The sequence below is a fragment of the Onychomys torridus genome, chromosome 7, assembly GCF_903995425.1.
Source record: "Onychomys torridus chromosome 7, mOncTor1.1, whole genome shotgun sequence".
NCBI classification, from domain to species: Eukaryota; Metazoa; Chordata; class Mammalia; order Rodentia; family Cricetidae; genus Onychomys; species Onychomys torridus.
Window position 1 is genome coordinate 49,601,354 of NC_050449.1, and position 19,189 is coordinate 49,620,542.

Sequence of the window (19,189 nt, forward strand, 5' to 3'; positions counted from 1 at the left end):
GCTTGTCCCTGTGCAGCTGACTTCCACTGAAGGAGCCAGTCCAAACCTGCTGCTGGCCAAGCCTCTCTAACCAGGTAGCCTGTAATGACTGGACACCAGGGGGCGATCTCACCCAGCAAACAGACAGCATTCTCCACTGGCTCTCCTTTTTTTCAAATTACAGAGGCACGGAAGAGAAAAAAAGTCTGTCAGTAAGAGATGCGGTCAGGAGGCAGAGGGCATGTTGGCTAGAGGCTGGCTACCCTTGCCTATTTTAAGGATATGAGAAAGAGAACCACATCTGCAGCCAAACCTGCACCAGTGTGTCACCACGAACAAGCTGCTAGAAGGACATGTACTTGAAGTCTGGTTTTTAGTGTATATTAAACAGAATTTATTTACATAGTAACATGAGGCCACAGAGTACACAGCAAAGTACCACAGCAAACCAAAGGGTGGCGCCACTGCTGACATAGGGGACCTGTTGTTGATTTATACAACTGTAAAATATGTAAGGAGAGGGTAAAGCGCTGGAGGAAGAGAAACAAGATGTTCCAATACAGAGTGTGGGCAGTGCTGTGGAGAATTAGAGCGGTTAGGTGCAGACTGTCAGGATTCAAATCACTGAGACAGGTGACATCTTGCTTCTGTGTCCTTCTCCCAACAAAACGCCCTCCACCATAAACAGAAAACCCAACCCAGTGTGTTCACACACAACACCCCCTAGAATTGGTGAGGGATCGGGAGTAAGCAAGGAACAATCTGAGTGGGCTTCCCAAAGCTGTGTGGTTTAATCTTTCAACAACACTACATTGAAGCCATCGGGCTGGCTCAACATTCAAGTTACCAAGAGTGCAGACACACACATTAGCCACAAACCAACGGGCAGAGTGGATTTTCTGTACCACAACAACATTCATAGTAAAATATATAACTCTGCAATTCTGCTGGGTTAAAAACCAAACCAAACCAAACCCAACCCAACCTCTTTTGATTCCCTGAAACTTTCTTGATTTAAAAACCATGGGAGGATGGGTGGGGAGGAGGAACAGATGGAGAGGCTCTTGAAGGGGGACGGTATTAAAGGATGTTCTGAATGCAGACCCCTGTGGCCCACCGACGGGCCACGTTTCCAGTGGCAGCGGATGCGGAGGTCTCTATCTGAAAACAGCTGCAGGGTGGTTGGTGTTCCACAGCTGTGTTAGCACCTTGGACAGTCTGGGTACTTGTACACATTAGATGATGCTGCTGCTGCTGACAGTCACCTTCGTAGGAAGGTTCATAAAATGGTACAGTGTGTGAAGAAATTTCCCAAGAGCTCTTTAGACAAACCTTTTGAAAGCACCTTCTTTTTGAGAAAAAAAAAATTATCTCAAACCCAAGCTTTCAATATTACATAGACAAGGTGTTCCCAGGCTTATGGTCTGGGCAACAGCAAATCATGGTGAGCAAGCTGGTTAAGAGTTCCTTCTGATACCAGAGCATCTCGCTATGCTTGGCTGCTCATAGTCCGCTACTCCCACCGTCACCTTCTGTTTCTCCTGATGGACAAAATGGACTGCTTGAAAATAATAGGAAGCTTTCTCGTTTGTTGTTTTATTGAGGATGGACTTAGCAGTTGAATACCCTGAACATGGAATGTGTTGCCAATTCCCTTCCTCTGGCATCTGTCACAGCTCAGCCCCATCATCTGAGAAGCAGGATGAAAAGGCTTGACTTCTTTGGTATAACCTGTCTAGGATCTTGCCTTATGGCTCTTCTGACTTCCCTCGGGGCACTGGTTTTGATTCACAGTGTCCCACCTGTGCACGGCTGTGAGTGTGGCAGATGGACTTCAGTGCACACTTCAGGGGTAGTTCACTGAGACACTTGTCTCAGTGTGGCATGTTGGGCCTTTGAGAACAGCAGTTTTATGGGCAGCCATCCTGTTCACTTGTTAGGCTGGATCAGAACATGAATCCTTATCCACTAGCAAGGGGAACGACAAGCATGCCAGGGTTGGCCCAGGGAGCTGAGTCCCTCCTGTCCTGTTTCCAAGTGTGATACACTTTATATCCCCAGAACTACTTGAAATATAATGAAGACTCCAAACTCCACCCCAGTCTTTGAGACTAGCCTGTATCTTTTCACATCACTCTGGGTAAAAGCTATGGGAAACTCCTGACTGCAGGTCACCAGCTAATGTCTGGTGATTTTCCAGTACTGGATAAATTAAACTCGGAAAGCTGAGTGTAAGCCTTCCATGAGCGACTACTCAGTGGGCTTCAAGATCTTCCGTGGGATTTTGCAACAGTAGAAGCTTTACTCTTAGGAACATTGACCTTCCCAGAGGTTTAGATGTCCATGTTCATGACTGGCACCTCTTACGATGCCTGCTGCTCTGACTAGTTCTTGAGGATATACTTCTTGGCCCTCAGCACCAGCAGCCTGGGAGCACGAGTGTACATTCCCCCATGACCTCGTCCAGCCCATCTCATGAGAGCAGATCCTGAAACCCACAGCCATTGCTGTCTCCAGTCTAGCTCAGCCTTGGGGTCAGGAATTCCACCAATCTCATGTCGTCTCCTCACAGGTTTTGTTATTCATTTGCTCATCTAACTGCTGTCCTTTGTGGTGAACGTTTGCTCACTCTGTGGTGTTCCTCTGTGGCAAAGGAGGGAGGCTGCCTCTATGTAAAACAATTCTTCCTCCCATGGCTAGGTTACTATGCTAACAAGGCACTCTGAGAGACATTTACTCTTGCCTGCTCTAGCCACAGTCCTGTTTCTCTAACCCCACATGTGCTGAGAGATTGCTCATGTGGCTTAAGGAGAAGCTCCAATGGGGGCTTAGTTGCTCAAACTCTCAACATAATGGAAGAACCTATGGCATAGACTTTAATAGAAAAGAAAAAATATCCGGTCAATACAGACATTACTTGTGAAAACTTCAAGGCCTATACTAGTGACACTCCAAAATTCATAATATATGTATATATAAAATGTGTGTATGTGTCTGCAGAGGGTATGATTTCCTTCCAGTCGATGAATGAATTAAAATGGAAATATAAAGAATCTATGCTAAAGTTATATTGACTGAATTTCATGATTTTGAGAAATGCTTAGAGGACCACCTGATGGACTTCTGGACTAGAAATACAGTTCTTGTCTCTGTTCTGACCTAACCTAGGACACCCTCTTCCCTCTCCATTACATTCTGCAGCCATCTCCCGGAGACAAGTAACACAGTCATCTGTCTCGGGGAAGCCCGAGGCCCTTCTCTTGTTAGCTGGCTTTCATTTTCGCCTTTCACTAGTGTGGACACAAGAGCAGCAAGAGACACGTGGAATGAAGAGTGCTCGGTTTACCAGTGCGGTCGGACAGTGGTAGTGCAAGTGTGCATGCTTGTTCTACCGCAGTGTGAAAGAAGGCTGGATCCCAGATAGCAGAAGAAAAAAAAGACACCTACAGACAGAACAAACAGGGGACTAGGGAACATTCTGCATTAAATATGTAACCTCATTAAATAGTCAACATTCAGATTTACATGGGCAAGGCACCATGAGAGTGACATTGAGAAGGTATGTCTCAATTTGCAGACACTGTGGGAAGTGAAGGACTGTGCCAGCTGACGTGGCCAGTGGCCCTTTATGCTGCCAGTTCAGTGCATAATTAGGCAGGGAGTTATGTGCACATGGGCTATGAAAGATGAATCAAACCCCAGCCTGCTAGGCACGATACAGCCATGACTCATGGCTGCCCATTCCACGGTCATGCTATCCAGAAGAGACAAGACTCTGTGAGCCAACTGGCCCTCTTTCCTGGGAGTTCAGAGTGCTAGCCAGGAACACAAGGCCATCCTCCATATGCAACCTCACAAATATTATTCTCTTTAAAAATGCATAATAAAATACATTCTCCTTTTTTAATCCACTTTGATAAGGGTGAATCACATGAAAGGCTGTTAAAAATGTTAAAAGTCTAGAAATTTCCAAGGCCACTAAGGTGCCACCCAAGTAATACTGCACAATCAGTCTTGGCTTTAAGATGACTCTGTGCTGGTTGATAAGGGCTCTCCAGGGATCCTCACTGGCAGGATGCAGAGAACATGTCAACCCCACTATAGGTTGCTTCCCTGGAGGCCTGGCCTCTATCTCCAGCATGTGCATGCACACAGGCACCCATGTGTACACACTTACCATTCAAGTGACTCTTGGGATTTCGAGGTTGATGTAAACAGATACTCACAGTTTTGAAGAAAACAAGTGTATGAGCATACATACGCACACAGGTGGAAAGAATACTTGCTTCTTAGTGCAAGTATGTGCCAAGGGAAGAAAGGAAGGTTTCTGTAGTTCTCACTCAGGTAAAGTTGCAACATAAACACTGTAATATACAGATTAAAAATACATACAAAAATTGCACATAATTCATGGGATAGCACAGGTCCCACGGGAACAGCTCTCAGCCATCCACTGCAGCCATCAGCCTTCCTGCGGGCTGAGCTCTAGGGCCACTGCAAAGTCTTAGGAGCAACGTGCTACTCACTCTGGGAGGCAGGCTTTCTGGAAGAGGCTGACATTCTTAGGAGCAGGCCAGCCATCTTAGTGGCCTTCCCCTCCTCCCTTGCATTCTGACCATTCCAAGAGCCAGCTTTGAGGGCTTTCTAAGGTGATGTTAATGCTAAGTGGACAGCCATTTCATCAGAGCTACTGTCTACAGCATTTGGCAGGGTAGTTAATACTGGCTGCTGACGGAAGGGAGGTGGCCAATTGCTGCTTGTGGGGGAAACTGACGCAGGTACCACCAGCCCTGGCTGCCATGCTGATAGGCCTGATAATAATCAAAGAACAGTACTTGAAAGTCTGTTCCCTGAGGGCCCCTGGAGAATTGCACACACAAGGACATCATTTCCTCATGTCCTGCCAACTATTCATAAGCTCTGACCTGCATTCCATCCTGCTGAGGCATTGGTGACCTCACCTTCAGTCAGCTCTCTAACAGGCCACAAAAACTGGATGATAAACCCAAACTTCAGCAGGCTGGGACAAAGTTAAGGTGAAGGACAGCCAAGCAGCGGCAGTGGGACTGTGGCTGTCAGGTTGTTCTCTGCGCAGGGTACACATTTAGTAAGAACAGAAATGGAAATGGACGACCCATGATCCAACAGCCAGGAATCTCTCCTCTCCTTTCACTGGACGCCAGGTGACTAAAACTGAGAAGCAAAATGGCACACCTTGCTGGGGAAGCAGCAGTTATTGATGTGTTGGAGGAGGAGAAAGTGGCTGGGAGAGCGTTACTGGGTGACAGTTGAGGTCAGTGACAGGTGTGCTGCTAGCTAGGAAAGACGGGCGAGCTTCAGAGTTAGGGAGACGGTGGACACAGCTTACTGAGTTCCCTCCACTGGAGCTGGTCCTTCTAGGATGTTCATTTCATTTTTGGCCCTCATCTGTGGGACCATTCAGATGACAAACAAGGAAAGTGACTGCACAGTGGAATTTCTGGACAGTAAGGAGACACTCGGCTTCTCACTGTGTAAAGCTGTGGATGGCCTTGCTGAATGGCCCCCTCTGCTCATGGGCAAGGACAGCAGCAGGTTAGGCTTCTGTCCTTTCCTTGAATTCTGAGTGAGTCCTAGGACAGGGACATGAGGGCAACACGAAGAAGGTGGAAGTATTTAATAAGAGGAATCATGTCCAGGCCACATTAACGGTGTTGCAGGATTTTTACAATATGACTCAGGGAGTCTGTAGTGGCAAAAGCCAGATACTGAGCACAAAGCCAGTCCTCGAGGCTGATGCCCCCCTCCCTGTCCAGGGACTTCTCAGCAAACTTGATCATCAGCAGTGTTCGCTTGATGTCCAGCCAGTTTTGTAGCGGAGCATTCTTCTGTACCAGGGTTGTAGAGGTGGTGAAGGTTTGGAAGAGGTCTTCACGGGGGCCCCAGAGCAGACACTGGAGGATGCCTTTGGCGTCAGAAATGAGGATGCGCTCAGAAGGGTTGGGATTTAGGAGACAGCTAGCGAGTTGCTGCAGGCCCCAAGAATACGGGGAGCGGAGAGGGATTCGAGGCAGATCTATGCGTGTATACTCCTTCTCCTTCAGTTCTGGGTTCTCATCAAAAGGGTTGGGCAGGTGCAGCATCTCATAGATGAGGATGCCTGTCTGGAATTCATCACACTTTTTATACTGGGTGGCTGTGATGATCTCTGGGGCAAGGCGGGACTGGTCTCGGAGGATCTGGGGATCCACCAGATGGCTCTTCTGCTTGGCCTGAGAGAAGTTGCTCACAATGAGCCTTGTGGGACAAGCTGAGGTGGGGCAAGGATCTGCAGGCGAAGGGCCCTGGGCACCTCCTCCAGGCTGGTGCTGGACAAGCAACAAGTTCTCCAGGCGCAGATCACAGTGAGTGACGTGGTAGGGCTTGAGATGCTCAAGGCCAGAGCACAGCTGCAAGAGCAGTAGACACACCTGCCTCTCATACAAGTCAGGGCTTTTCCCATGGTGGGCCAAAGAATCTCGCACAAAGTCGGCCACAGTGAGATGAGGAACCTCTCTGGTGATGACTACAACATGGCTTCTCTGTTTCCTGTTCATGACGCGTTGGCTCTCTTTCTGGGATGACTCTGTTTCAGAGCAGGCCTGGGGGTTTTCCCCCGCAGTTTCTGCTTTCACCTCTTCCTCACTGGTTTCAGTTTCATCCTCTGCCTTTTCAGGAGCGTCAGGATCCTCCCAGGGGAGCAGACGATTAGGGACTTCAGCGAGGAAATGGCCACAATCCTGCTGGATGTTAAAATGCACAGGCAGACTCTGCCGCACAGCCAAGCTATGGTAATACTGCTGAGACTCCTGAGCTTTGCTCTTACAGATCTGAAAAAGAGCAAGAAACACTTAGACTCAGGATGTGCGAGGGGGACTGACTGGAAGGTGACTCCAGTCAACGGGCACATAGCGAAGTCTTCGGAAGTCTTGGCAACCAGCCCTAGCTGAGTGACCACCGCTAGTAGCAACCATTTCTCGTGGAGCCCACATTCCAGGCCGGGCTCAGTGCTTTGTGTGTTCCACTGCAAGTTTTCACACAAGCCCTTTAAAACAGATGGAGGGTTTCGCAAATGGTGCTGGGAAATCGGATGTACACATGCAGAGGAGTGAAACGACCCTAAGTTCTCGCCAGCTACAAATCAACTGAAGATGAATTAAAGACTTAACCTCAAGACCAGCAGGAAAGCAGGGAAAAGGCTAAAGGATGTTCAAATGGGAGAAAAAATTGTGCACAAGACTCCAAGGGAATAGGCAACAAAAGTGTAAATAGACAAATGAGATTACATCAAACTAAAACACTTCTGTACCATAAAGTCAATAGTCAACAGAATGAAGACATAACAATGACTGTGCTCCTTATATTTGAAACTACATATCTGATAAAAGGCCAATATTCAGAACATATAAGAAATTCAAAATAAAAAAATACCAACCAAAAACCCTAACAATAACAAAAATAACTAAAACTCAAATAATCCAATTAAAAATAATTAGCATAAGACATACAGTGGGAAGGACGGACACACACACACACACACACACACACACACACACACACACACACACGACTGGCCATGAAGATCACAACCACCTGTAACTCCAGCTACAGGACAACCAGATGCTTCTGGGCTCTGAGGGTGCTTGCACTCATGTGTACACACCTCACTTCCCACATATATATAATTAAAAAGTAGCAAAAATAAATCATAGAAAAATGGAAGAGCTGTGACCAAAAGAAAGGTGTTGGTGAGAGTGTGCAGAAAAGGAACCTCACGCACACTGTTGGTGGAAATACAAGGAGCACAGTCACTGTGGAAGACAACAGAGCACAGCCTCAAATAATGAAGAACAGAGCCACCATATGACCTAGCGAGCTCACCGTGTAACCACAGGAAATGGAAACAGTACTGTTGGAGGAACATCTGGATTCCAATGTTTACCACTGATAGGCAAGAAACGGAAATGATATTAATTGCTGACTGATAAATAAAATGTGGTACATATACATAAAAAAATAACAACATTCTGTCATTTATGATGATGTAGATGGAAGTAAAATGAACCAGGCTCATATAAACCACAGTATGATTTTGGTCAGATGTGGATCCTAAAGAATGGTCTCGAAGCTGGGAGCGAAACAGTGGCTATCAGAGGCTGGGAAGAAGAGAGGGGAGGGCTGGGCGACAGGTATAAACAGGTTGGAGGCATGGATTCAGATGTCTTGTACAGTATGGTGATTATAGATAATACACAATTTAATTTAAAAAAAAGCCAGAAGGAAGAATTTTGAATGTTTCTACCACCAAGAAATTCTGCATGTCCAGCTTATGTTTTCTGAAAAAGAAAGGTAAGGTCCAGATACATGTCAGTAGTTTTCAGAGCTGAGTGTGCGGTAATGCCAAAGCTTCTTCCACTCTACCCTTCACCTAGCCAGAAGACAACAAGAAGCAGCAAAATCAATTTTTACTTACTTCCTGTAGAAATTTCTAGCCTGGCTCTTCCTCCCCCTCCCTGTCCCTGTAATACCAACATCAGGCAGTAAGACTTTTCGGAAGACATTCTATGAAGTAGGCATGACTCAAGAAAGCAGCTCTGATCTCCAAGGGCTATAAAAGCAAAACCAAATGGAATCCCCCAGGGGGTCTGGAGAGGCTGATGGTGGAGCTGCAGTCTACTGCTAGTTCACAGACCACAACAGCCTGTGGTCAGGTATCAAGACTCCCAGCAGCATGTGTGATCTTGGTAGTACGAATGCTGCCTGTTTGTTACAGTGATATGAAAAAAAAAAAAAAAAAGGAAGTCTGAAAATTGTATTTTATCCATTTTACTTAAAAAGAAAACTGCAAATCTCTTAGGAGATACAGACGGCTGCCCTGTTTGGAGAAGCAGCATGCACTGAATTTCTATTCATACAGATGTATTAAAAAGAAAAAAAGGGCAAGGGACTCTCGGGGAGAACAGTATCTCTTTCTCATTGCCTATGCTTATTACAATTAGAGACTCGACATCACTAGTCCATTTCATGGAAGTAAGTCCATATATACCTACTGAGATATCCAAAACCAAGGTCTTTCAAGTCTTCTGCCACATACTTACCCAATCAGTTTGAAAAGTTCTTTATATTTATTTTTAAAGCAAACTTCTGGTCTTGGAATAGATGTCCCTAGGCAGAGTTCAAGTTCAAACATATATCTTTGCGAAAACATTATCTTTGGAAAGCTCTTGATCTTGAGCAAATGCAGTGTAATTCATCCTATATGCTCATCAATCACACGAATTCCTTCTATAATGCACTGATGGCAATACTTCATGTTCATGTGTCACCAGGTATTTAAAATCCTATACTAGCCATAATTTAGTTGTAGGGGGAGTTAGATCTGGTACACAGTACCATTAAACTCATTGGCAGTTTATCATTTGCTCAGTATCATATTGCCTGCTAAAATGGAGATTCCAGGGTCCCAATTCCTCAGTCTTTGAAAAGTCTATCAAATATCATTGAACTTGGTTGAATGAAACTGAAAATTGAAATCAGTTGTCATGTTACAGAAAGGACACTCCCAAGGATTTAGGCCTGGGAGTTAGCCTTACCAATAGCTAAGTATCCTTGGGCATGCGCACTCAATTCCTCTGGGTCTCAGATTGCCTAACAAAACAAATACCATAAATAATATGGAAACCTTACCTCACAGGCGGTAGGAGAGATTAAATGGAATCAAGTATATCAAGGAAATCTACACATGGCTGAGAAATCTACACATGACAAAGATACATAAATGTAATGCTGCTAACCAATCAGACCACTTGGAAATGTTAGGAAGGAGGCAATCTTACAGAATCTTCATATTTTCTCAAAGAGAAAAAGGAATACATACACACACACACACACACACACACACACACATATACACTATTTGTATGGTGTGTGGGAGTGTTCATGTTCTCCCTCCTTCCCTGCCCCACCCACTCTTCCCTTTAAGTTCTGGGAGCTACCTGCCACAGCAGTGGAGCCCTCTGACTGCTAGTCTGAGGAGGACAGCTAATGAGTGACTGGCAAAGGTTCTCTTGGTTTTTTTTTTGTTTTTTTTTTGTTTTTTTTTTTTTGAGATAGTGTCCTATGAAGAGTCTGGACTGGCCAGCAACTCACTATGGAGCTCAGGTTAGTCTCAAACTTGAAGTAATCCTCCCGCCTCAGATTCCCAAGTATAGCTAGGAGCCATGCCCAGCTAAGGTCACCACCACTTATGCCAAGGTCAGCATTATGTTCTTGTCTAAGGAAGCCAACCTACTTTTAAGAGAAAAGGGTTTAACCAAGTTTTTACTTTTTTCTATGCCAAGTTACACTGGAAAACCCCCTCATCATCTGGTGGTTCAGCATCAGGAGTAGAGGAGATAGCCTAGATGTGATATGGTAATTTTCTCTGCATGTACACACACACAGGGAGTCAGACATATTTATATAAAGTCTCCCTAAGTTTTGGAAGTAGATAAGAACATGGGTTCTACAACTAGAATTTATGTTTAGCTTCAAAGATCAACTTGAGATAAAGGATCAGAGTGACTTATAAAGAAGAAGTGATAAATTGTCCCACTACTTTAGATGCTTGGGAGGAAAATGGTCTGCCCAGAGAGCAACCTGAGCAAGCACACTTCCTTATCTGTGCATTTACACAGACAGGCTGGAGAATAATGGGTCGATCTAGTTTAAGGGCAAATGAAAATAAGAGAAGAATGGAACATAAAGGAGAGGAAAGGTACTGGACTTTTAATAGGTTTATAACCATGAAGCCAGTTACAACCCAACATGGACTTATGGAGATTTCCATAATAGGATTTCACATGATAGGTAGCTCATAAATCTTTATTATGGAGGCTGCAATGATGTTAATTTAGGCAGGAATATAATATTATTCTATGTAGTACATAGTAGTCATTTTTCAAATATTAATAACTTGACTCCTTTAGATTAAGAAAATACCTCAAAATGGTCTGACTTCAGATGATAAATTTCTAGTTCAGAAGTTATTTTGGAGAACAAACTATTCTTTCCAGAATAAATGGACGAAGTCCTTACTGCCAGTGGTTGGTTGGTTTGTTTTTAAATTCCTTTACCCAGTATTTTCTCTATTCAGGATCAAAGTAAACCTTTCAGTTTCTCATTTATTTCTTTTGAGCAGAATTCACATTCTTTCCTTATCAATGGTAGATGGCCCCAGTAGGAGCATCAAGACAGAGTCCCCAGAAGAACTATTCCCACAGGGATCCGAGTCCCATCTCCCACACTCTGCAACAAAAATACAGCAGAACGAGGATGCTATCCTATCTTCAGGAAAAGTTCACATTCCCAACAAGAGAAAACTGTTTGGGAAAGCAAACTTAAAATGCTGCCAACTTGGGCAGATTCTGTGCTTGTCTACATTTTCTGTAATGGAAGAAAAACTGAGTGGCTACACCCCAAGGACACTAGAGGGAGCTGCAATATCAACATCAGGCACCTCTGCACACTGCAGCAGACCAAAATTCAGCTGCTGAAGGGTGGCTCATGTGGAAACACAGACCATGGTCTATCTGCCTGCCTGCCTGCCTGCCATTGATTCATCAGCGCTAGTGACCCTGAGTTCATGTAAAGGGAGCCCTTGATGAGAAGAGCACCAGCAGGCCAGGAGCCCATCCGGGGCACAGGGGCTTCATGTTCATCAGCTCACAGGGCACACCTGCTTGAGGCACTCTCCAGAGGAGTCGGGAACACTAAAAAAGGACAGCTAGCTGGCTGTACATGACCCTTGACTGCAGCATGAATAATGTACTGGTGTGAAAATTGGGGCTTGAAGCTGTTTGAAGTTGTACATGTTTGAGCTGATAAAATACACAGGGAAGGAGAACTATCTGGTTGCTATCAACTAAGTGGGCCAACAAGTCTGATGATTCTACAGCATTTGTCATGGCAGCATCCTGAAGCAATCTGACGACACTTCTAAACACAAGGGTGGGGACACTTGAACCACTGACAAGTTATCTGCTGGGAAATGGAAAAACAAAACACAAAACTGGGGTCGGGGTCAAATTATCCTCTCTCAAGAGTTTCCTAGACCCAGGTCAAACACATAACATGTACACAGCCTGGTCTCAGCAGGAAACCTGAGCTGGACAATGGTTCCTCACAGACAATCTGAAAAGATTCCAAACATTCATTTCAGTTCAGGGGCTCATTTTATGTGTTGCTCATGGCAACTGCTCTGCATACCTTTGAGGCAAATTTGTCATTATAAAGCATTTATGTTTGTAATAAGAATGTCAACCTAGACAGCTAACTTTTATAAAGTAGACTGTGGGGGGCTGTGACTGCACAGCCACATTATAAGCAGCCGGGGAGGAAAAGACAGCACGTGTCTATCATTACTGACCCTTCTAGAATGCCCTTACTGTCTGGGACCTGTAAAGAAGACCTACCTCTTGCTGCCCCTTTGGTGACAGATACTCAAGTTAAGGAAAGAGCAGAGTCAGGAGGTAGGGGTGGCATGAGTATGATGGAGCTGGTTACTATTATCTCTGGACCCTATGTCCCAAAAGTTTCTTGAACTGCTCATTTTCAGCAACCACCTTGCATATGTCGTTGATCTCACACCTGCATTGTGACCCACATTTATCTCTCGGAATCTTACACTGTCAACACTGGCTGAATGATTTGTGTTGCCTTATCCCATGAATTCCCATTATCTGGCACAACCAACCCTGAACTCTTCCCACCCTTGCTCTCTGGTCTTTGTTCCTGGTGAATGGCTCTACCATCAGGCCCAGCATCAAGTTCACTCTGGATTTCTCTGCTACCTTAACTCCCTATGTCCAACTGATTTACAACTCCTATTGATTTTGTTCCTAAATATCCTTTAAATTATCCTTTCTTCATCCCGAATGTTACCATTACCACCTTCCCGGACTACTACAAAGGCTTTCCAATGGGGCTCCTTGCTTCTCCTATGAATTCCTTTAAAAATTACTTTCACAGCCGGCAGCGGCGGTGGCACACTCCTTTAATCCCAGCACTCAGCAGGCAGAGGCAGGCGGATCTCTGTGAGTTCCAGGCCAGCCTGGTCTACAGAGCGAGTTCCAGGACAGGCATCAAAACGACACAGAAAAACCCTGTCTTGAAAAAAACATTCACTTTCACAGGGTGCAGAGCCAGCTTTAAAAACATGTGATATCACCTGCCTGTTTAGATACCTTAGCAGTCTCTTTCCAACTGTATTTCCTACCTCTTTTCCACTGTGTTCTTACCATGCTGCTCTGTTTGTAGCCAGTCTCCCATGCCTGCAGTACTTTCTGTCCGAGGTCCCAATTTCATTCCTTGGGTGTCAAAGGGATTCCTACTTTTTCTTTCAAAGTCCTTCTCAGGTGGTACTTCTGACAGAGAGAAGGAGCTAACCACTGTAAACTTATTCTCCTGCATCTGAGCATCTCTCTCACTATAGTTAGCTCATTTTTTGGTCTATTTTAACAGACACTTGTATCTCAGGGCCTAGCAGAGAACAGGGCACACAGTACACGTTCAATTCACCTCTACACAACACCAAGGAAAAGCTACACTGAATCTGCTGTGGATATCACTCTGTATAAATAAAATTCTGATTGGCCAGTGGCCAGGCAGGAAGTATAGGCGGGACAAGAGAGAAGAGAATTCTGGGAAATGGAAGGCAGAGGGAGAGACACTGCCAGCCGCTGCCATGAGAAGCAACATGTAAAGACACTGGTAAGCCATGTGTGTGGCAAAGTATAGACTAACAGAAATGGGTTAATTTAAGATAGAAGAAGTAAATAACAAGAAGCCTGCCACAGCCATACAGTTTGTAAGCAATATAAGTTTCTGTGTGTTTACTTGGTTGGGTCTGAGCGGCTGTGGGACTGGTGGGTGAGAGAGATTTGTCCTGACTGGGCCAGGCAGGTAAACTCTAACTACACTGAATCCAGCAGGGTTTTAAGGCTTATTCGCTCAGAGCAGCTGGAGGACATGAAGAGCTTTTAGGAAACTGATGGAAGTTGCCAAAGTAATGGAGAAGGGGCAATAGCAGACAGACTTAAGTAATCAACACTCGTGAATGACAGAGACTATACAAGCCAGTAAAACTGAATCAATGTGTGCTGTCTGCTGAGTCGAGTCTGCCCCACAGGCTCACTGGCTTTGTCCTGAACAAAACTACACAAAACGACAAGGCTCCTTCATCATTCGACTCAATTTTCTATTCTTTTTCCCAAAGAAAGTAATAATTACAAAATGCAGGACTCTTCCCAAAATAGCCGACATTAGCTTTTATTTTTCCATTATGGGCCCAGTGTGCCTTCAGCCTACTTCCACTTTATCAGCAGGGAATCTCATTTCCTCCTCGTACTATGCGTTTAACAGTGCCTCAGTGAGCCTTAAGTGAGATGGATACTGTAGGGGATGAACTGTAGAGGGACAAAACCGAGGAGCACTGAAGATCACACACATTATTCTATCTGCGCTATTGTGTTGCAGTACACAAGAGTGCAGCTGCACATGGGAATGTGTAGAATGAGAACCAAGTTCTAAACTGACGCTGGTATTTGACACTGTAGGTATACAGGCCAATCACTCCTTGACATAATTCCTTGACCTGCTGAGGAGTGTCCTTTACTTCTAGCTACAGAGGTAAGACCCATCCCCACCTTGACCCCAAGAGGCAGCTGTGTTACAACAACACTCAAAATAGAGGAAATGTTTACTATATGGAATGCTGCCTGGGTCCAAAGTACTAGGGACTCCACCACACTGTGGAAATCTGCTATGAGACTTGTCAGGCTGGCCAGGTATTTTAATGCTTAGATTACTACAAAAATGTTCATATGGCTAAGAAACTCATTTGGAACCTAGAGGAGATATTTGAGAAGGTAACTGTGCAAGGCTTCACCATTTGATTTGTAACTTAGAGTTTAGGACCTAGATTAGGAATTCAACTAATGTGAAACCTGACTTGTAATTCCCACTATGTTCTCTCACCTCATTAATATTAAAGCTCTGACTTTTTTCATACTAGGAAATTTATTTTGGCTCCAAGTTTATACAAGCCCAAACCTCTTCTTTCTCAGCAAGTTCCCAGTTGAGCCTCTGACACGTCTACAAGGGCAGAGCCATGAAATGAAGTGGACACTAACCTAGAATGGCTGTGTCTGTGCAGATGGCCACCGATCACCCACTCACTTCCTGTACTGTTTTTAATGCTGGACATATTTGTGTTGAATTATGAAAGTGGGGATGGTTTCCCATCTAGATTTTCTCTTACTACTAAGCTAGTAATTAACTGCCTGTGTAGATAGTATGAACTCCTTGTAAATTCCTACTGATAACAGCTATTCCCCTTAATGCTTTTTCATTTAGTGTCTTGCTTTCTCAGCATCTACCCAAATAAGACAAATTGGGATTTGAGTAAAAAGTGCAATAAAAAGCGCTGGTCTCCACAATTCACCTCAACTTTATTACAAGCTTTTAACAAGGCTGTGGTGTAGGCAGAAAAGCAAGTAGGTCTGCTGGTGAAACATGTAAGTCCCCCTGTCTACTGAGCTTTGTATTGCCTAGCCTTGAGAACAAAGACCTGCACTGTTAAAAGAGAAGATGACCACTGTCTCAACTTTGGACTGCTGGGGGAAACAGTCAGAAAGGTAGCTGCATTTTTACATATGTAAGACACTGAGCCTTTAAGGTAACTTCATCCAAATTTAACATACAATCTTTTATGGCAGCATTTGTTCAAAGATTATCTCATGAGATAAATAAGAAAAAAATTAGTAAGACCAAGCAATAATCTACCAGGTATTTAGGCAAAAGGCATTACATGGAGAGCTAGCTAACTGACTCAAGTGTAATAGGAAAGGTCTGCTTAGCAGTCAGGAGTCAGTCTGCCATTAAACTGGTGTTTCTGCAAAACTGGTCAGCCTCTCTGGCCTTGGTTCCTTTAGTAGAGGATGATAAAGGCCTTGTGAACTGACTTTAGTTTACTAGGATGTTTCCTTAGTGGATATTGTGATTCTTGAGAGACAAAGGCGGCAATGGAGATCTTTACTTGGATAGCAGGAAGATTTAGGTTCAAGTTTAACTGTATGGTTACTTTTATTTAGAGACTAGGGAAGTGAGGGGCTGGAGTCTAGCCAATGTGTAGCTCACCCAGACAGTCTGTCAAGATGAAAGAATAAGAGAAAACATAGATGAGTGAGAAATGGGAGCTGAAGGTAACTGACTGTGTGGGAATCAATTTTCCTTTTTCTTTACTAAGACACCTAGGTGAAAGTTGACTATATTCACTCTCCCCCCATTTCTTACCCTGCTAGCGTGCTGTGTTGGTATCCATCCCACCACTACTCATTTTCTTCTACTTTTTACAGTTTAATTTTTTATTGATTCTTTGTGGATTTCACATCATGCATCTCAATCCTACTCATCTCCTGGTCCCTTCCCATCTGCCTTCTATCCTTACAACCTCCTCTCCCCCAGGCTAAAAAAGATAAAATTGTAAAGAAAAGACAAAGCAAAGACAATTCTCATTGTGGGAGCTGTAGTGTAACATAGTGAGTCACACAGTCCTTTAGTCCATATATTGTTACTTGCAAGTGTTCACTGCACTGAGTCACTGGTCTGGCTTGAGGTCTCTGGTTTTTGCTACATCACCAATACAGGGCCCTCACTGGGACTCCTCTTGGATATCCTGTTATCCTGTGTCATGGAGATCCTGTAACTTTGGGTCTGCAGGACCGGCCCCTTTCCAGCAGATCATAGATGGGGTGGATGATGGGATAGGTTAACATACAGCTCTGGTTCTGGGTCTGGGTGGTTGCTGGGTTTGTCAACCCATCAACTCTCCTTCATCCTCAATGCCAGGGTGAGCTCTCCAGTACTGCCCCAGGTAGCTCACCCTATGTAGTAAGCAGCAAGGGACGGGGCCAAGTCTCCTGCTCTCGTATCCTTGGGGTTGGCTTGCCCACACCTACACTACCAGGGCCAGCTCTCTTGCTCTAGTTACCTCAGGGATAGCTTTCCTAACTACCACAGGCCTCCAGGTGCATGGGGAGGGGAGGGTTCTCAATCTTGCCTACACCACTACATGGTAGGTGAGGGGCAGGGCTCAGTCTCTCACATCCATGTTCTCTCATGACCGCAGAGCAAGCTCACCTGTGTCCTCACCAGCAGGGTTGGCACTATTATGGTGCCCTCGTGAGGAGCAGTGCCTGTTCTCTTGCATGCTGTAGGCAGTGAGGGGATGGGGCAAGCAGGGCCTTCTCTCCCCTGCCCACACTGTCACTGCATTTTCTTGAGGCTTACCAGAGACTGAACTCTCGTCCTGAAGCAGGCTTGAGCTCTCGGCCTTTGGTGCCTACTGTTCCAACTGTCCCTGCTTTCAGTCACTTCTATGTGGATGCCTTTCCTCACATTGCACTCTTCCACTAACAATCCCAATACGTCCCGTTGAGTCTGAACTAAAGCAAGATTCTGGGAGATGAGTAACCCATCTTTCTAGGCTTTACCTTTCTTATGAGTCCCAAGCTCCTGTGTTTAGTTGGCTGTTGAGCCTCTCTAACTTGGCTGTCATTTGCATGCTTCACAGACACTTCATCTTTCTGATTCATATTTCATTTAATGGCACTGCTATCCTTTTGGGGTTGTCCTGCCTAGCAATTTATGACTGCTGCCTTCACCTTACCTCGAGCACTAACTGTACATGCCTCACACCTTCATCAACTCTGAACCACGCCCCTGCTTTCTCTCCTACTGCAGCACGGGTGGGCTCTCCATTACTTGAACTATTGCAAATACACAATAATGACCTCCCTGCTTTCAGTCTTTTGGGTCTCTCCCACTATGATTTTCTTCTAAAATCATTAACTTTGAATTAACCCCTTTGTTTGAACCTTCACTATAATCTGTCTTATTTAAGAGTTACTTATGTCTTCTCTGCTGTATTATAAGCTCTAGGAGGGCAAGGCTTTTGTTTTGTGCATATGTATTGCTGTAAATCTACAGAATATCACAATGTTTTATATAGTTTTTGAAAGGTCGTGAAATATTTTTTCAAATGCCCACTATTATATATTATACTAGGTTCTAAGCATGTAAGAATTAAAAAGCCATGGTCCTTGTAGCTGTCAAAAGCAATGGCAGGTAGGAGACACATGAATGTTTCTACATTGTGTAATGGAATTATTGCTTATTTGTACAGCTGAGCATTATACCATTACATACATATGAAGCCCTGTAGCTTCCTTTCTTCAGACAGTCTAGTTGCATAGTCTAGGCTGGCCTGAAACCCAAGATCTTCCTGTTTCGGCTTCCCCAGTGCTGGGACAACACGGATCTGCCACCATGCCCTGCAGACCTTCTGTACCCCTTTTCTCTTACAATGGCTTTATTATGGTTTGACTGTGACATGTCCCCACGGGCTCATGTATTCAAACATGGGGCTACTGGAGCTGTTCAGGGAGCTGTGGAAATTTTAGGAGATGGTGCCTCAGTGGAAGAAGTGGGTCACTGTGGGGCAGACATTGAGGGTTTATAGTCCATCCCTGCTTCTAGTTGCTGTTTGCTCATCTAACAAGATAGGAGCAAGCAGCCTCACAGTCCTGCTCCCCTGCTGCAAGGCACTACTGTTGCTATGCCTTCCCACCATGGTGGGCTGGCACGTCCTCAAACTGTGAGTGAAAACAGTCCTTCTCCCTTTAAGTTCCTTCTGGTGAGGTAGGTGTTTATAACAATGGCAAACAGTAGCTGATTAAAAAAAACACAAGTGGAGTAGTTGCTGTGAGGAACCTGACCAGATACCTCCTAGTCCTTTGGAACAGGTCTGGGAGGAATGGGGAACTTTGGAGCTACAGGCTAGAGAAATCCAGGATTTTGTAAGCAGAGGTCAATGGGTGAGGCTGGTATACAGTTTAGTGGGCCAGTCTGATTGAGAGTTTGGGAGACCAGAATGTCAACAGAAATATGGCCAGGCTCATGAAGTTTCAGAGGGGAGCAGGGGTTCTATGGAGATGCCATTTATGTTACATGCTGGCAAAGAATCTGGTTATATTCTGCCTATGTCCCCAAAAATTGGAGTGAGGATGAATTGTAATGAAGCCAATTTGACTGGAAATTTCAAGACTGCATAGCATATGGGCTGTGACATGGTATACTGGCCACCGGCTGAAAA

General features: G+C 44.8%; 1 protein-coding gene across 2 annotated transcripts in view; it reads right to left on the reverse strand.

The window, feature by feature from the left end:
- Positions 1 to 318: 318 nt before the first annotated feature.
- Peak1 (pseudopodium enriched atypical kinase 1) overlaps positions 319 to 19,189 on the reverse strand; it is a 222,281-nt gene continuing 203,410 nt past the window's right edge. For both annotated transcript variants that reach the window (XM_036193378.1, XM_036193377.1), the window contains one exon: positions 319 to 6,827. In XM_036193378.1, coding sequence (XP_036049271.1) covers positions 5,664 to 6,827 — 1,164 coding nt within the window. In that variant the 3' untranslated portion in view covers positions 319 to 5,663. The remainder of the gene's footprint in view (positions 6,828 to 19,189) is intronic.